The 14,521-nt window shown below is 31.2% G+C and overlaps 1 protein-coding gene and 1 pseudogene across 1 annotated transcript; one reads left to right on the top strand and one right to left on the bottom strand.

The window, feature by feature from the left end:
* Positions 1-712: 712 nt before the first annotated feature.
* LOC143557103 (acyl-protein thioesterase 1-like) lies at positions 713-8,408 on the bottom strand. The gene is made up of 6 exons (XM_077046259.1): positions 8,284-8,408; positions 8,146-8,182; positions 8,010-8,079; positions 7,868-7,949; positions 7,461-7,546; positions 713-801 (listed from the first exon to the last, which is right to left on the bottom strand). The coding sequence occupies exons 1-6, from the start codon at positions 8,406-8,408 to the stop codon at positions 713-715; spliced, it is 489 nt and encodes a 162-aa protein (XP_076902374.1).
* A 3,093-nt stretch (positions 8,409-11,501) lies between these two features.
* Positions 11,502-12,916, top strand: LOC143557090 (uncharacterized; annotated as a pseudogene).
* Positions 12,917-14,521: the final 1,605 nt, after the last annotated feature.

Here is a 14,521-nt window from a genome sequence, read left to right as displayed (position 1 = left end):
CTGTATATACGTGTATGCTATTGTAATTCATTTGTCAAAGATGGAAGGCTTTTAATAAGAACCCACGAAAGTGATTCTAGAACAAAGAATATTGGTTAGAAAATGCCACATAGGTTTTAGAAGAGTTCACTAATCACCATTATACAAAATTAATATATATTAAACGAAAGGGGTGGTTGGTTTTAATCAAGAGGCAAAGTATGTTTAAAGAATGCAACTTTCATGCCTTTCTTTTTCTTATTTGAAATGACGACCATCCGTCTTATATACTTATATACTAGTAGTTGACCATCACTTAGAAATATGATTAAAAGTTAAATTACTAAAACATCGAATGGGTTTTAGACTCTTTATAAGTCTTTAATAAAAGTATAAAGATTAAATAGTATAAGGGACTGTTTGGCAAATGCTGAACCATTAAATGCTGAATCAGTAACAGGTCTGAATGATTAAGAGGCTCTGATCTAGTAAGTGATGAACCAACAAGTGTTGTTTGATTTGACATCTGAATGACTGTGTAGAATGACAATTTTGCCCTCTAAATTATTTCATTATTAATGAACATACTAGAATACTTTGTTTTTTTCATTGAAATCAAAATATACACAAATATATATACGTAAAAATGAAAACAATGTACAAAAAAGTTTCAAAAATACAAAAATTCAAAGTGCCACAAATATAAATGTTTAAAAATGAAAATAATATACAACTAAACCGGCGTCTTCATTCTTGCAGCCCGAACAATGTCTTCATACTTGCAACCTAAACCGACATCTTCACCCGAATCGTAGAAATTGCCTAACAAAATATAGTTACATTAATAAAATGTGGCTTAAAACACACATGCAAATTTAACTACGTAAGAGTGTGCATGAAACGGGTTTGACCCGCTAAACCATCTCGCAAAACCCATGAACCCTGTCCATGTATTTTAACTTAAACGGGTCAGTGCTCCTATTGTTCTTACTAAACAGTTCCGGGTATACTCGACAGAATCCTTTAAAAACCTGCAAACTCGTGATATAATGTTCCAAACCCGTGTAGAACCCGGAACTGGCCCTTTATTAATGGTCCGGTTTACAGGTATGAGTTTCGACCTTTTAAGATATATATATATATATATATATATATATATATATATATATATATAGGGAGAGGATCAAAAGAAAACTCACCTTTAGAGAGAAAACTTAAAAACTCCTAAAGAATTATTTTTAATTAAAAATAAAAAAATATTTTCAAAATTCTGTTTTAGCCATTATTCTTATATTTTCTTATATTTCACTCGAAAAATATAAAAAAAAATAAAAATACATAAAAAAACCCGCTGTAATGCACATACGTATTACTGTGCGATACCGTTGTATTACACATGTGTATTACTATGTATTTTTGAGTTTAATAGTGTTTTATTACATATATTCAATATTTGTGTATTGTATATGTGTAGTAGTGTTGTATTATATGGAAAAAAAAATAATAATAAAATAAAAGTCGATGTGGTGCACTTGTGCATTAATATTGTATTACACATACGTACTAATGTGTATTCGATGTGTGTATTAGTCTTATATTGCATATATACAATGGTGTGTATCAAATATGTGCAATAGTGTTGTATTCTATGCAATACAAACACTTCTGCATATATGCAATGCACACTATTACACATGCGCACTATACCGACGAGGTTACCGACAAGTTTTTTTTTTTTTGGAACCAATAATAACATATAAGAATAATGGAAAAAAAAGAAACTTAAAAAAAAATAAAAAAAAAGGTTAAAAATAGTTTTTTAGAAGTCTTTAGGAGTTTTTAAGTTTTCTCTTTAAGAGGAGTTTTCACTAGAACCCACCCCTATATATATATGCATTTACACTTACACATAATTATACATATTTTATACTACATACTCGGATATAAGCGAGTTTTTAGTTGGCCCGTTAGATAAATAATAAACATTAAATGGTAGAATTTGGGCTAACCTTGAGACGCTTTTACAGAGGTTCATGTCCGGCCCTCAAACACCAATGTACATAACGGGCCAACAGAGATCTAGCAAGGAAAAATTAACACTTTTGATGAAGAAAAAGGCTTCATATAGCCCACACACATGATCCTACCCATGCAGCATTTCCAGCATCTTGTTGCCAAAGTTCTGACCAGAAATATCAAAACAATAAGAAGCATAAATTAAAATGGAATGGATCAAACTCTAATAATCATATAACATAAAACAATCTCACAATTAAAACTTAAGCTTAATAAAGGAATAAGACTTTTCTTCAAAATGGAATACATATGGTTCATATTTCCTAATAAATTTAAAGGCAAAATAATTGAAAGTTAGATTAAACAAATAATCAGCAGTGGAACCAAGAAGACGATTGGTATGCAAATGAAATAATAATAATAATAATAATAATAATAATAATAATAATAATAATAATAATAAAGGTTTTGATGGAATATGATCTATAATATTCATAGATGTTGACTGCAAGAATTGGTCAAAAATATTAAGCTTCATAAAACACAATTGCAAATTGCACCAACGTTGGAAATATTGGATTAATTTAAAACCTACTTCTACAAACCCGTAATTAGAACATAACTTTGAAGAAAACCCTTAAGAAAAATTTGGTGGCCCCAAGCAGTGGCTTGTGTTGGTATAACTTTAGGTCTGGCCCTGCTTCAAAGTTCAAACACTTCAAGCCAATCGAATCTTGTAACCAAACTAAACTAAACCCTAACTTCTCTATTAGTTTAGGGAAGCCCTAAACCTAATTCAAATCATCAATGCTTACACTTATCTTTAACATACATGCACACAAATTAAGACCTAAGACATTTATCATAATAAACGAATTTCAAATCTATCAAATCAAAACAGAGATGGTTACCGACACTTGCAAAGGGAGTGCAGCGGTGGTCGCCCCTGCCACCAATTACAGCACATCGGTTGTTTGGTTGTGCACGGCGGTTGCCGGCAGTTGCGAAGGTGGTGCAGAGATGGTGGGTGGGATGGTTTGAGCGGTGGTCGGAGGTAGGCAGGATTATAGGATGACGATTTTGGCTGGAGATGGAAAGATGATATGGCTCATGGTGGTATGAGACTATTAGAAGTCACAGGGATGAGAGGAAGGGTAATCAAGTCTAATTTCCATTCAGGTATGTTTTTTGTTTGGATGGGTAAGAGGCCCATTCAGCCATTAAGATGTGACGTTTTAACAGAAAAAACACTCTTAAGTTTGAACGGGTCAGACCTGAACCAATAAGAGGCTCATTCAGACACAAAACAAACAACCCCTAAGTTCAGATTCAGAAGAGATGTCCATTATCAGAAATACCTAGAGTTCTCTTAATTAAAGTTTGTATAATTCATGAGGAGTGGTAAAGCTTAGACTTTTATATAGTGGGGACCAAAGTCACGAACCATATTTCTTGTGAGGGGGACACAATAACGTCAAATGGGCTTTTGGTTCTTTTAATAAATAATAAATTAAACTTTTAAAGTTAAAATATGTTATTTAAAAAACATCATTAGTAAATATACCTTTTAGAGAAAGAAAAAAAAAAGAAACCTTAATAAAATACTAACTTTCCACAAGAAAAAGAACACGGACTATTTACCGAGTGAATGTATGTGTACTCTTGAATTATGATCAAAGAGATCTGCTCGTACAAGGTTTTAGGAACCCAATTCCCTATAAGGGTCTTAGCATTTACTTGTGGACCATTTTGAAAGGGGAAGCTCATTTTCACGAAATATACATAACATACGTATGAACATTATCTTATAATATTATGTTGTGAAATACGATTATGAATTCGGTTGTTATCAGTTACGCTCGTACCAGCACAGACATTAAACACAAAACATAAATTAGTAAACATCAAATATAGTAGTGACTCTTATGGCATATGATATAAAAAAAAACATTTAAAACAACGTTTATTCGGTCAGTAAAACATGGTTATTGTGGTGACGAGTCGATGCGAATTTGATCAACATCTGATATATTTGTTACCGTTTGGAACTAAACCCAAAAAATAGTTCTGTCAAGATAACATATTTAAAACAAATACCCGGGTGTTACGGCGACGAACCGACACAAATTCCATTGGTATCTATTAGGTTCATTAGAATACGAGAACCAAACCTAAAAAATAATTTTGTTAGATTATCATATATATTTAAACGAAAAAAAGGAAAATAAATAAAACGTACATGAAAAAAATTAATAATTCGATAAATTAATACTCGATTATTTAATAAACTCTCTAAGATAATATTTTTTGTCGGTCCCGACTCGGGGATAGGGTGCTAAATTAATAATTCGCTAAAATTATAAGATAATACATTTTTGATAATTTTTTTAGACCCTATATAAAATATAAATTAATAATTCCTTATATATAGCATATTACATGAATGATTTATGAAGGTTTCTTAAAAAATGACTCAATTGTCTTTTGTTTTTTGTTGAAATCAATTTCCCCTTGAATCTCGTCTCTAATTTTCCTTAGCATGGTAAGAACTTCTGGTGTTGTTTTCTCATAACTCAACAAGAAATTGTTCAATGTGATTGCTGCTTTAATAGCTTCGTTTCGCGAAGGGAGCTCCATTGTAGAACTTTCATCATCTTCTTCATCGATATCATCTTTATTAATTCCAATAACGCTTTCAATAATTTATTCATCAGTAAACAACTGTGCAATTACATTTTCTTCTGGATGGGTCAGAACATTCTACTATAAATTAATAAAATATTAATTAATATATAAATTAATAATTATTAATTTATCGATTAATTAATAACTCTTTTAATTAATAAATTTTGGTGATCCCAAGTGTATTATTTTATAAAGTTTCTATTGTATATATATATATATCTATATATATAATTTTGTCCATTATGTTGGTCGTGTCGGGTCTCAAAGTATAGTCCAACGACTTTGGAAGACAAAAAAACAAAAGCTCGTTCCACCTCCAACCGAGCTGCTTCTAGTGTTCTCTTAAATCTTTTCCATTTATTGGTGTCAGAAGACAAAAATGTTTTCACAAAACAAGCATCGCTTGTGTATATCTCGTCGACAAGATAATATTTGTATTTGTATTGTGATCCCCTTACATGAAATGAACGATCATACGTTGTTCTATTGTGTACATTGTTGTTTAATGGCGATTGATTGCATATGTTAATGTCATTGTTGGAACCCAAACCAAAAAATATGTGTCAAAACCTTAAAGCTTGCGAGGCTACCACCTCAAGCATAATCGTATGGTGTGGGTGATATCCTCCCATGAATTGATCCTGTCATCTCGTTAGAAAATGTCTCCAAACCCAGTGTGTATATTTGATATTAATGAGCAATCTCAGAAATCTATGCATTGTTTATGTGTCATGTATAAAATTTGCACATCGCTTATTGTTGATTTACGCAAATGTTCACGTCATACATTTGAATAATATCAGCTCAAAAGAGATCAATGGATTTACGTGAAACTCTTGAAGACATTTTGGAGTACTTATCACTTGTTGTCCTGTAAGGATGTAAGCTGGTTGATGTATGCTTCTGCAACTCGGGACAAAATCTTTTTACCTCTAGAATCAACATATACCCTTAAGGGGGATATTGCTCTTCCATGTTGTCCAAATCCGCAAGAATAATCCTCCACGCATCTGAGACCTTTCCCTTAACATATCTGGACCATACAAACAATCTTCGGTGTGATCTTGCAAAATGTGTGGGAGCAACTACATGATCACTATATATATATATATGTTCTCGAATCCGAATGTCATGTATCAATTACAATAGCATATTTAATTTGGGTCGTAACCGCTATAGTGTTTTTCATAACATCAAACTCAAAGGTTAGACCAAGTAAGTGAGCTAGACTAAAATGACACCTTAACATAAAATTTGAGATAAGCACTCAAATTAAAAATACATATAAAAGTAAAATAAGTAACTCATGCTTAGTTAATTTATAAATATATAGATTTATTTTCACCATGGTTTAAAGGAGTCAAGTTGAAGCTCGTATAAACTCAAACTCAACTCTTTTAAATTAAAAGAGCTCGAGCTTAGTTCGTTTGAAGCTTTGTTTCTAAAGCTCATGTTGAGCGGGAGTAAATTTTTAAAGGTCGGACTTGACTTGTTTATTATGTATTAATCATTTAATAATTTGTTTATATATATATATGTGTGTGTGTGTGTGTGTGTGTGTATAGGGTCAAGTTATTCTACAAAGGGTGACAAAAATGAGAATGATGAGAAGGATTTATAGCAAAAAAAAAACCATTCAAAAAAAATTTAAAAAAATTAAATAAATAATCATGACTAAAATTTAATAAAAAAAACAAAAAAGTAAAAACACAAAAATGCTTCCACCGCCTTCCTCGTTCTAAAAAAAACAACGCTAATGAAAATAGATCATTGTGTCTTTTGGTTTATCTTGTGTTTTGTGTTTATTTTCGTCATTTATTGTATCTTTTTTCCTTGACATTGTGTATTTTTTTCTTGATATGGTGTTATATTACTCAACATTGTGTTATATTTTGTTCGGTATTGTGTTATATTTTGTGATTTATTGTGTCTTTTTTTATTTATAATTGTGACTTTTGTTCATTTTCGTCATTGTGTCTTTTGTCTCTGCATTGCGTCTTTTTTTGGAACCAGAATGACTAGTAAAACATTTTTGTTTTTTAAAATTTTCATTTTTTAATTATATTTTTTATTTATGATTTTTTATTAATTTTTTGGAATTTTTTTTGAGGGGTTTTTTGTGTGGCCACAAATCCTTCTCACACTTTTCATTTTTGTCTCCCTTTTTATTTTTACATTTGTATATATAAGGATCAGGATCATGTGAGAACTTTTTGAGAATTAAGAACTATGAGAACCATTTTGGACTACAAAAAAACCTAAAAAAAAAAATCATAAAACAAAAAAAAAACACAAAAAAAAAGTAAAAAAACCAAAGTTCTTATTTATCATCTCGGTTTCTAAATAAAAAACGTAAAAAAAAAAATTCTCGGTTTAGCTAAGTTATACATATATGTATAATATGTACATATATGCACACACATGTTTTTTTCCTATACACATATGTATAATTTAAGGTAAATGATAATGTACATATGTATACATTACGTAACTAGAGATTAAATGAAAGTATACATATATGTATAGGTATATACGAATTAAAAAGAAAAAATAATCGGTTTTTTTATTATACATATATGTATAATATGTACACACATGTTTTTTCCTATACACATATGTATAATTTAAGGTAAATGATAATGTACATATGTGTACATTACGTAACTAGAGATTAAATGAAAGTATACATATGTGTATAGGTATAATACGAATTAAAAAGAAAAAAAATATAGAACTAAGCATAACAATATAGAACTAAGCATAAAATTTCAAAAAATTACTCTGTCCATGACCAAGAAAAACGGGCAATGAAGCAGCCCGTTTAGCAGCAGCAGTGCCAGTAGATCGTATGTTGTTCCTTAAATTCCTGCATGTTTTTCATGTTAAAATGTGTCAAAGAATGTCTAAACTTTTTTTGTTTTGAAAATTTACCTTGCACCGGGAAGCCAACCTCTTAATCCTATCACGGCCTTCAGGTTAATCGAGAACGACCTCCCATTTCCATATTATCCTCGAGCAATACAAGCTGTAGCGTAAAGTACACACGCACCACCCATATCGAAACCTCCGATACCAAGATTTACTGTTTAAAGTAACCAAACATTAGATGCATAATATATTGACACAAATGTACCCAAAAAAAAAAAAGAAAAAAGAAAAAAAACCATTAGGGGACTCTGCTGATAACAAGTTAGCTATGTGTGAAACTGTAGCATCTAGACCTTCAACATCTATTGGATCATTTAATGAAGGATCTCCTTCACCAAACCCTGTTAAGAACCTAATTAATTATGTTTAATGGTTTTAATTAAAAAATAAAAAAACCTTACATGCAGTGCCGGGGACTCCCCCTAGCTCGTCCAAGGTCCGTATAGGAGCAGTAGGGCATATCCATTTAACCTGCAAAATGCAAAACATTATTAAACGCCATTTTTAACGAAAACAAACGTAAGGAAACACGCTTACATTTCGAAGCGAAAGCGTGTCCAGGTTTTGATGCCACCTGCAGTAATAAAAGAAAAGAAAACCTTTACAATATAATTATGGTTTGAATATTTATGTAACAGTAACACCTTATGATAATTTGAATATATACTGATCTACCTTGACCCTTCAGAGAAAGGTCCATGCAACCAAACTATGGTTGCTTTTTGTGTTTCTTTCGGGCTCACTACATATGTACTCCCGAAGTCAAGGCGCCTCCCAATGGTTTCACTACCAGAAGCCATGAATACTTGTAGTTTGTATCAGCTGCAATTTGAGGTTTGCTGTGGGAGGGTGAATTTATTTATATGGAAAAGTGAATATTTAAACAATAATTAATATTCATGAACAAATATACAAAGTTAATTCAAATAAATATACAGTAAACAAAATATTCTTGAATAATTAACTCAAATTAATAAATAATATGATGCATGGTTCACTCAAAACACAGACAATGTCTTCCTTGATGCAAGATATTGAATTGCTTTCTACTCGATTAAACGCTGCACTCGCACCATTCTAAACAAATAAAACAACCAATTTAACATTAAATAATAAAGAGAAGTGTTTCTAAACAACAATAAAAACATTTCCATAAATTCCATCTATAGTCAATATAACATTACATTCTTAATAAATCCCAAAACTCATATTGTGAAGCAACATATTTCCATTTACGAACCAATACCCGAAAGTCCTTATTTTTATAACAAACATATAAAACAACATTATATATATATATATATATAGGGGATGAATCATGCGAGAAGTGATATTAGAACGAGAAGCGCGAGAAGTGAACCTCAACCATTTAATACACAAATCAGTGGCTTAAAACACAAGATGGCATTATTGTAAATACTTTGAATACGTGATCAGATATTTTAGGCTTAAAAGGGTAAAGTCGTCAGAATGGTGTAAAGATAAATAGGTAACTTATACAAACCTTTGTTTCACTCCCAAATCTCTTGACATAACTCTGCATGAAATTTGACTTTCCATATGAGATTGATACACATATGCATATTGATGTAGATACATACCTACATGTTGATATACGTACCTACACATGTGCATATTGATGTAGATACCTACATCATGTATGAGAAGAATAAATTGATGTAGTAAGCGTATGAAGAGAATATATCGATGTAGGTACGTATGTAGGTACCTCCATCATGTATGAAGAGAACATATTGATGTAGGTAGCTATACATGTTCCTACTTGTTGATGTAGGTACACACGTACCTACATCATGTATGAAGAGAAATAGAGAATAGTAAGTGTTTTGATTTTCATGTACATGTGAACGATATATCCTTTGTCTTGTAGTATATATTGATGTAGGTATACACACGTACCTACACACATTATCAAGATCAGTTATCACTTCAATAATAATAATTAGCCATTTTTAGAATAAAATGATTTTAGATCAAATAGATTCCAATGGTTCAAATTTCATATGAAATAGAAAATAATAATAGTTTGTAACTTACCATTTGCTAGTAACTTATCATTAATTATTAAACCATTAATGAGTATAAATTACAAAAGAAAATACTTTATATTTCACTAATATATCATTGCATATAAATAATTAGAAAATAAAAAAGAAATTATGTGATTGGTTAGAATCTCTTCTCGCACTTCTCGTCATAAGAAACACTTCTGAAATGAACCTAATCCTATATATATATATATATATATATATATATATGCAAAACATCCCATCTTCATCAGTACAAATCTAATTATTTCTCCCAACTCAAAATTAGTGTAACTGTCTTGTTATTCTTCTGTTTTTCTTTAATCCAAGCACGAGTTAGTTAATTAATCTCTCAGGCTAGCCTTGTGTGCAACCACTGACACACTTCTTCCATCTCTTTAGGAACCGTGTAATGACCGAGCCTGCAACAAAATCATATTTATTTATAAGGGTTTTAATCTAAGTGGAATTTTAATTAGGAAAATTCATTTTGAATAATCTCAACTATGGCTTATTGGCAAATAACAGTCACAACTTCACACTTGGCTGGTGGCGGTCCCAACTAAAGGTGCATTTGTTTCCAACGGTTCATGACTGACGGATGGTTTAATCCGTTAGTCCAATGCTTACGTGGCACACCTAGTCAGATGCCACACAATTGTGCCAAATAGATCTTTTTTGACAACTAGGCGTGCCACGTAAGCATCGGACTAACGAAGTTAACAATCCGTTAGTCGCAGACTGTTGGAAACAAATACACCTTTAGTTGGTACCGCCACTAGCCAAGTGTGAAGTTGGGACTGTTATTTGCCAATAAGTCATAGTTGGGATTATTTAAAACCAATTTTCCTTTTAATTATGAACTTATAATTTGATTTCTTACCTTTCGTAACTTTTGAATGTAACATAACGAAAACCAGCTGAACTCATCATCTGAGAAAACCTCTCTCCATAATTGTATGGAACTACTTCATCACCTGATACACATTCCAATTATTTAATTTCCAGCTGGCATTGTAGAAAATAAAATAACCATCAAATTTCAGAATACTTACATTGTCCGTGGCATCTAAGTGTGAACTCGTTTTTTCCTCTGTCATTCAACCCCAACCCTCAACCCCCGGCACATGTCATTCTCCTCATTCTCCAACATTAATATTATTTAATAATATAAAAAATTGAAAAACTAAAACTCTGATTGGTTGAGAATTGAAACGAGCCGTGTGACCATGATCAGTAACCTCATTTCATGCGTGAGATGAGAATGATGGTCTCCTTGAATGACCAAATGGCCACATAAGACCATTCTCCATCCTTGTCTGAGCCATACCGGTTAGCCTAATCCATTATAGCTATATAGCTAATATCCCTTTACTCAATATTTTGCAATGGGATTTTTTTTATATTTTAAAAGGGAGACTATTGACCTTACACCAATGCACCAAATTGTAAGATGAAAACAAGACAACAAATGAACAAAACTCATGTTCCTATCTCTTTGCTTTTGCACTTTTAAGTGATCAATAACACTTTTCTTTGCAAGTGGCAAGATATTATGAAGATTCCTTCCACATCTTCATGTGTGATTTTCTTCTCTTAATGGTTGATGCATAACTTAAGAATCTCATCAAACCTAAAAAGCCCAAAGATTTTCTTGATTTAAAGCTTACATAAACATCATTTGACAACAAGGTTCTAGCTTGCAAATTTTTAAGGTGGGCTGTCTTCTTTTTTGGTTTTTAACTTTTGTTTGCTTTTGGACTCTTGGTTGTTTAATTATAAATGTTCATGTTCATGGATACAAACGTAATATTTGATCTTAAACAGTTGCAATAGAAGGCTACAATGTCTCTCCATACATTAAACTACACATTACATTTCAATAAACCAAAAAGAATCCATAAAACAACGATGAACATAACTCCGGTTCCAGAGAGTGGCAACAAACCCGCGGCTGCACACAATTTTGGTTTAAATTTGGCTTCAAGGAGTAACAAGAATTTTACTAAAGGTACATTATTATATCAACCCAACACCATGGGAATAATAGGAGGCGTGTCATTCGATGTCACACTGGATTTAGTTAACAAGCTCAAAAAAGCGAGCAATGAGTGTAAACAAGACGAGAATGGGCTTCCTTTCGTTCTTTGTTCCGATCCGATTATAAACAAGGTAAATGATGGCACCCAAATTGTGGATATTTTGCGACGTAAAAGGGTATTGCTTGAAAGATCCGGGGCCCGGTGTATTGTGATGCCATGTCACTTATTACATTAATGGTATGAAGAAGTATCAAAAGGGTGTTCGGTTCCCGTGTTACATATGGGTGAATGTGTTGCGAACGAGCTTAAGGAAGCTAAGTTAAAGCCACTTGAAGCCGGAAGCCCGTTGAGAATCGGGGTCCTTGCCACCAATTCTGGCTGGTTCTATCAAGATACGCTTCAAAAGGAGGTAACTAATCGAGCACGTCACATTTAAAAATCATTTGTCTATATTCCTAGTGCTAGATAGTCAGGTTGGGTAACGGGTCAATATTGGTTCAGGTTGAAGCAGGCCACTTTTCATTACGAGTCAAAATGGGTTGGGTTGTCTCAAAAACATCTTAGGTCCATTACATATGGTTACATATAATTATTACAATTATAATCCAAATTCTTGAATAAAACTATTTAGGAGGTTATATGTGGGGACGAGTGATTATTGGGTCAAATCTTATTCGGGTCAAAACGGTTTAGATTGACCCAAAGACATATTCGTGTTCATCAGTGATAATAAAGTAATTTTGAAGATTATATGCATTAAAAGTAGACTCTAGGTGAACTCTTGGCCTATTTAACGTGTTTCTTTTAACTTATAACTTGTTAGAACGATTATTTAAACAATCCATATTGTCAACTTTTATTTTCGTATGTATCTTTTAAAATCTATATTTTCATGATTCTATAAATCCGTTGTGTATTTGATTCATTTGTGAAAATGCAGGGTTTTGAGGTTTTTTTCAGGATAAAGCTACTATGGAACATACAATAATCCCATTAATTGATGCAATAAGCAAAAATGACATAGAAGGCGCACAAAACCTACCGAGAATAGCATTACAAGTGCTTCTTGTGAGGGGTGTGAATGCCATCATACTTGCATCAGATGATGTAAGAACACTTTTGCCATATGATCCTTTGTTGAAAAAATGTGTTGATCCGTTGGATTCTTTAGCCCGGTCAACCGTCAAACTTGCTCAATCCGCCATTAAACTTTCTTAATCATCACACACACATATATATAAGGGAAAGTTAACGTACAAATAAAATTAGTATGCTAACTGTGCGAATCAAGTAGTGTAATTATAAATACAAGTAGTGTAATTATAATATGCTGTAATTATACTACACTATAATTACACCGTGTTGTATATATAACTACACTGCTTGATTCGCACAGTCAGCACCGTTAATTTTATTTATATTTGATCCAAACCCACAAATATATATAGATATATATATATATATATATATATATATATATATATATATGATCAGGATCATGCGAGAACTTTTTGGGAATTGAGAACTATAAGAACCATTTTGGACCACAAAAAAAACCAAAAATTAAAAAAAAAATCATAAAACAAAAAAAAAACAAAAAATAAAAAAAGTAAAAAATCCAAAGTTCTTATTTATCATCCCGGTTTCTAAAAAAAACGTAAATTTTTTTTTTCATTTTAGCTAAGTTATATATATATGTATAATATGTACATATATGTACACACATGTTTTTTTCCTATACACATATGTATAATTTAAGGTAAATGATAATGTACATATGTGTACATTACGAAACTAGAGATTAAATGAAAGTATACATATGTGTATAGGTATAATACGAATTAAAAAGAAAAAATAATCAGTTTTTAATTATACATATATGTATAATATGTACACACATGTTTTTTCCTATACACATATGTATAATTTAAGGTAAATGATAATGTACATATGTGTACATTACGTAACTAGAGACTAAATGAAAGTATACATATGTGTATAGGTATAATACGAATTAAAAAGAATTTTTTTTTTTGTTTTTTTAATGAAACCGGAATGAAATATAAGAATTTTGGTTTTTTTACTTTTTAAAAATTTCGGTTTTTTTTTGTTTTATAATTTTTTAAATATTTTGTTGGAGGTATTTTTTAGTGGTACAAAATGGTTCTCAAAGTTCTCAATTTGTCAATGGTTCTCTTAGGATCCTTACCCTATATATATATATATATTATATTTAGAGTTTTTAGATAAATATTTTTTATTTATTTTAATTATAGTTTTATATATACTATTATTATGTAAATATATATTTAAGATATTAAATAAAAATTACATAGCTAAATAGTAGGTCCGCTTAAACTCGCGCACCAAATTAAGCTTAATATGTGAAGCTCGAGGTCTAGCTTCTATATTAAAGGAGCTTGAATATAATTAAGTGCGTTCAGCCAAACTCATTTAAGCTCGATTTAATTCGAGCTTTATCGCTCTAATCTCCAATAATAATGCATGACGCATTATGTTTATACTCATAGTTTTTAACTTAATAAGTTAGTTTCATTGAGCCCCTTTTATTTATAAAAAAGTAAATAAAAACTAGTAAAAAATATTTTGGACCGCCAACATTTGTTTGAGAAGTTTGAAGGACAGTGAAGAAAGGCGGAAAGCGACCAACAGAAGTACGTGGTGCGTAGGTTTCGCACTAACAACATTTGAACAAAGCGGCATATTCTGAGAATGTTCTCTTTAGCCTCCTTTCTTTTAAAAAAACATTTATCATGCAAAAAGAAAATATATTATTTATATAAAATAATCATTATGTACCTT

This window comes from Bidens hawaiensis, unplaced genomic scaffold (assembly GCF_021521415.1).
Source record: "Bidens hawaiensis isolate Kalapana, Puna unplaced genomic scaffold, B.hawaiensis_p1.1 tig00018812_1, whole genome shotgun sequence".
NCBI classification, from domain to species: Eukaryota; Viridiplantae; Streptophyta; class Magnoliopsida; order Asterales; family Asteraceae; genus Bidens; species Bidens hawaiensis.
The sequence above is the reverse complement of the archived record's forward strand: the minus strand, read 5'-3'. Positions and strand labels throughout refer to the sequence as shown.

Excerpts from the sequence above, each read along its gene's own strand:
- LOC143557103 (XM_077046259.1), bottom strand. The coding sequence starts at position 8,408 with ATGGCTTCTGGTAGTGAAACCATTGGGAGGCGCCTTGACTTCGGGAGT. Across the intron at positions 8,080-8,145 it reads ACACGCTTTCGCTTCGAAAT|GTTAAATGGATATGCCCTAC; the intron begins GTAAGCGTGTTT and ends TGCATTTTGCAG. Across the intron at positions 7,950-8,009 it reads GGGAGTCCCCGGCACTGCAT|GGTTTGGTGAAGGAGATCCT; the intron begins GTAAGGTTTTTT and ends GGTTCTTAACAG.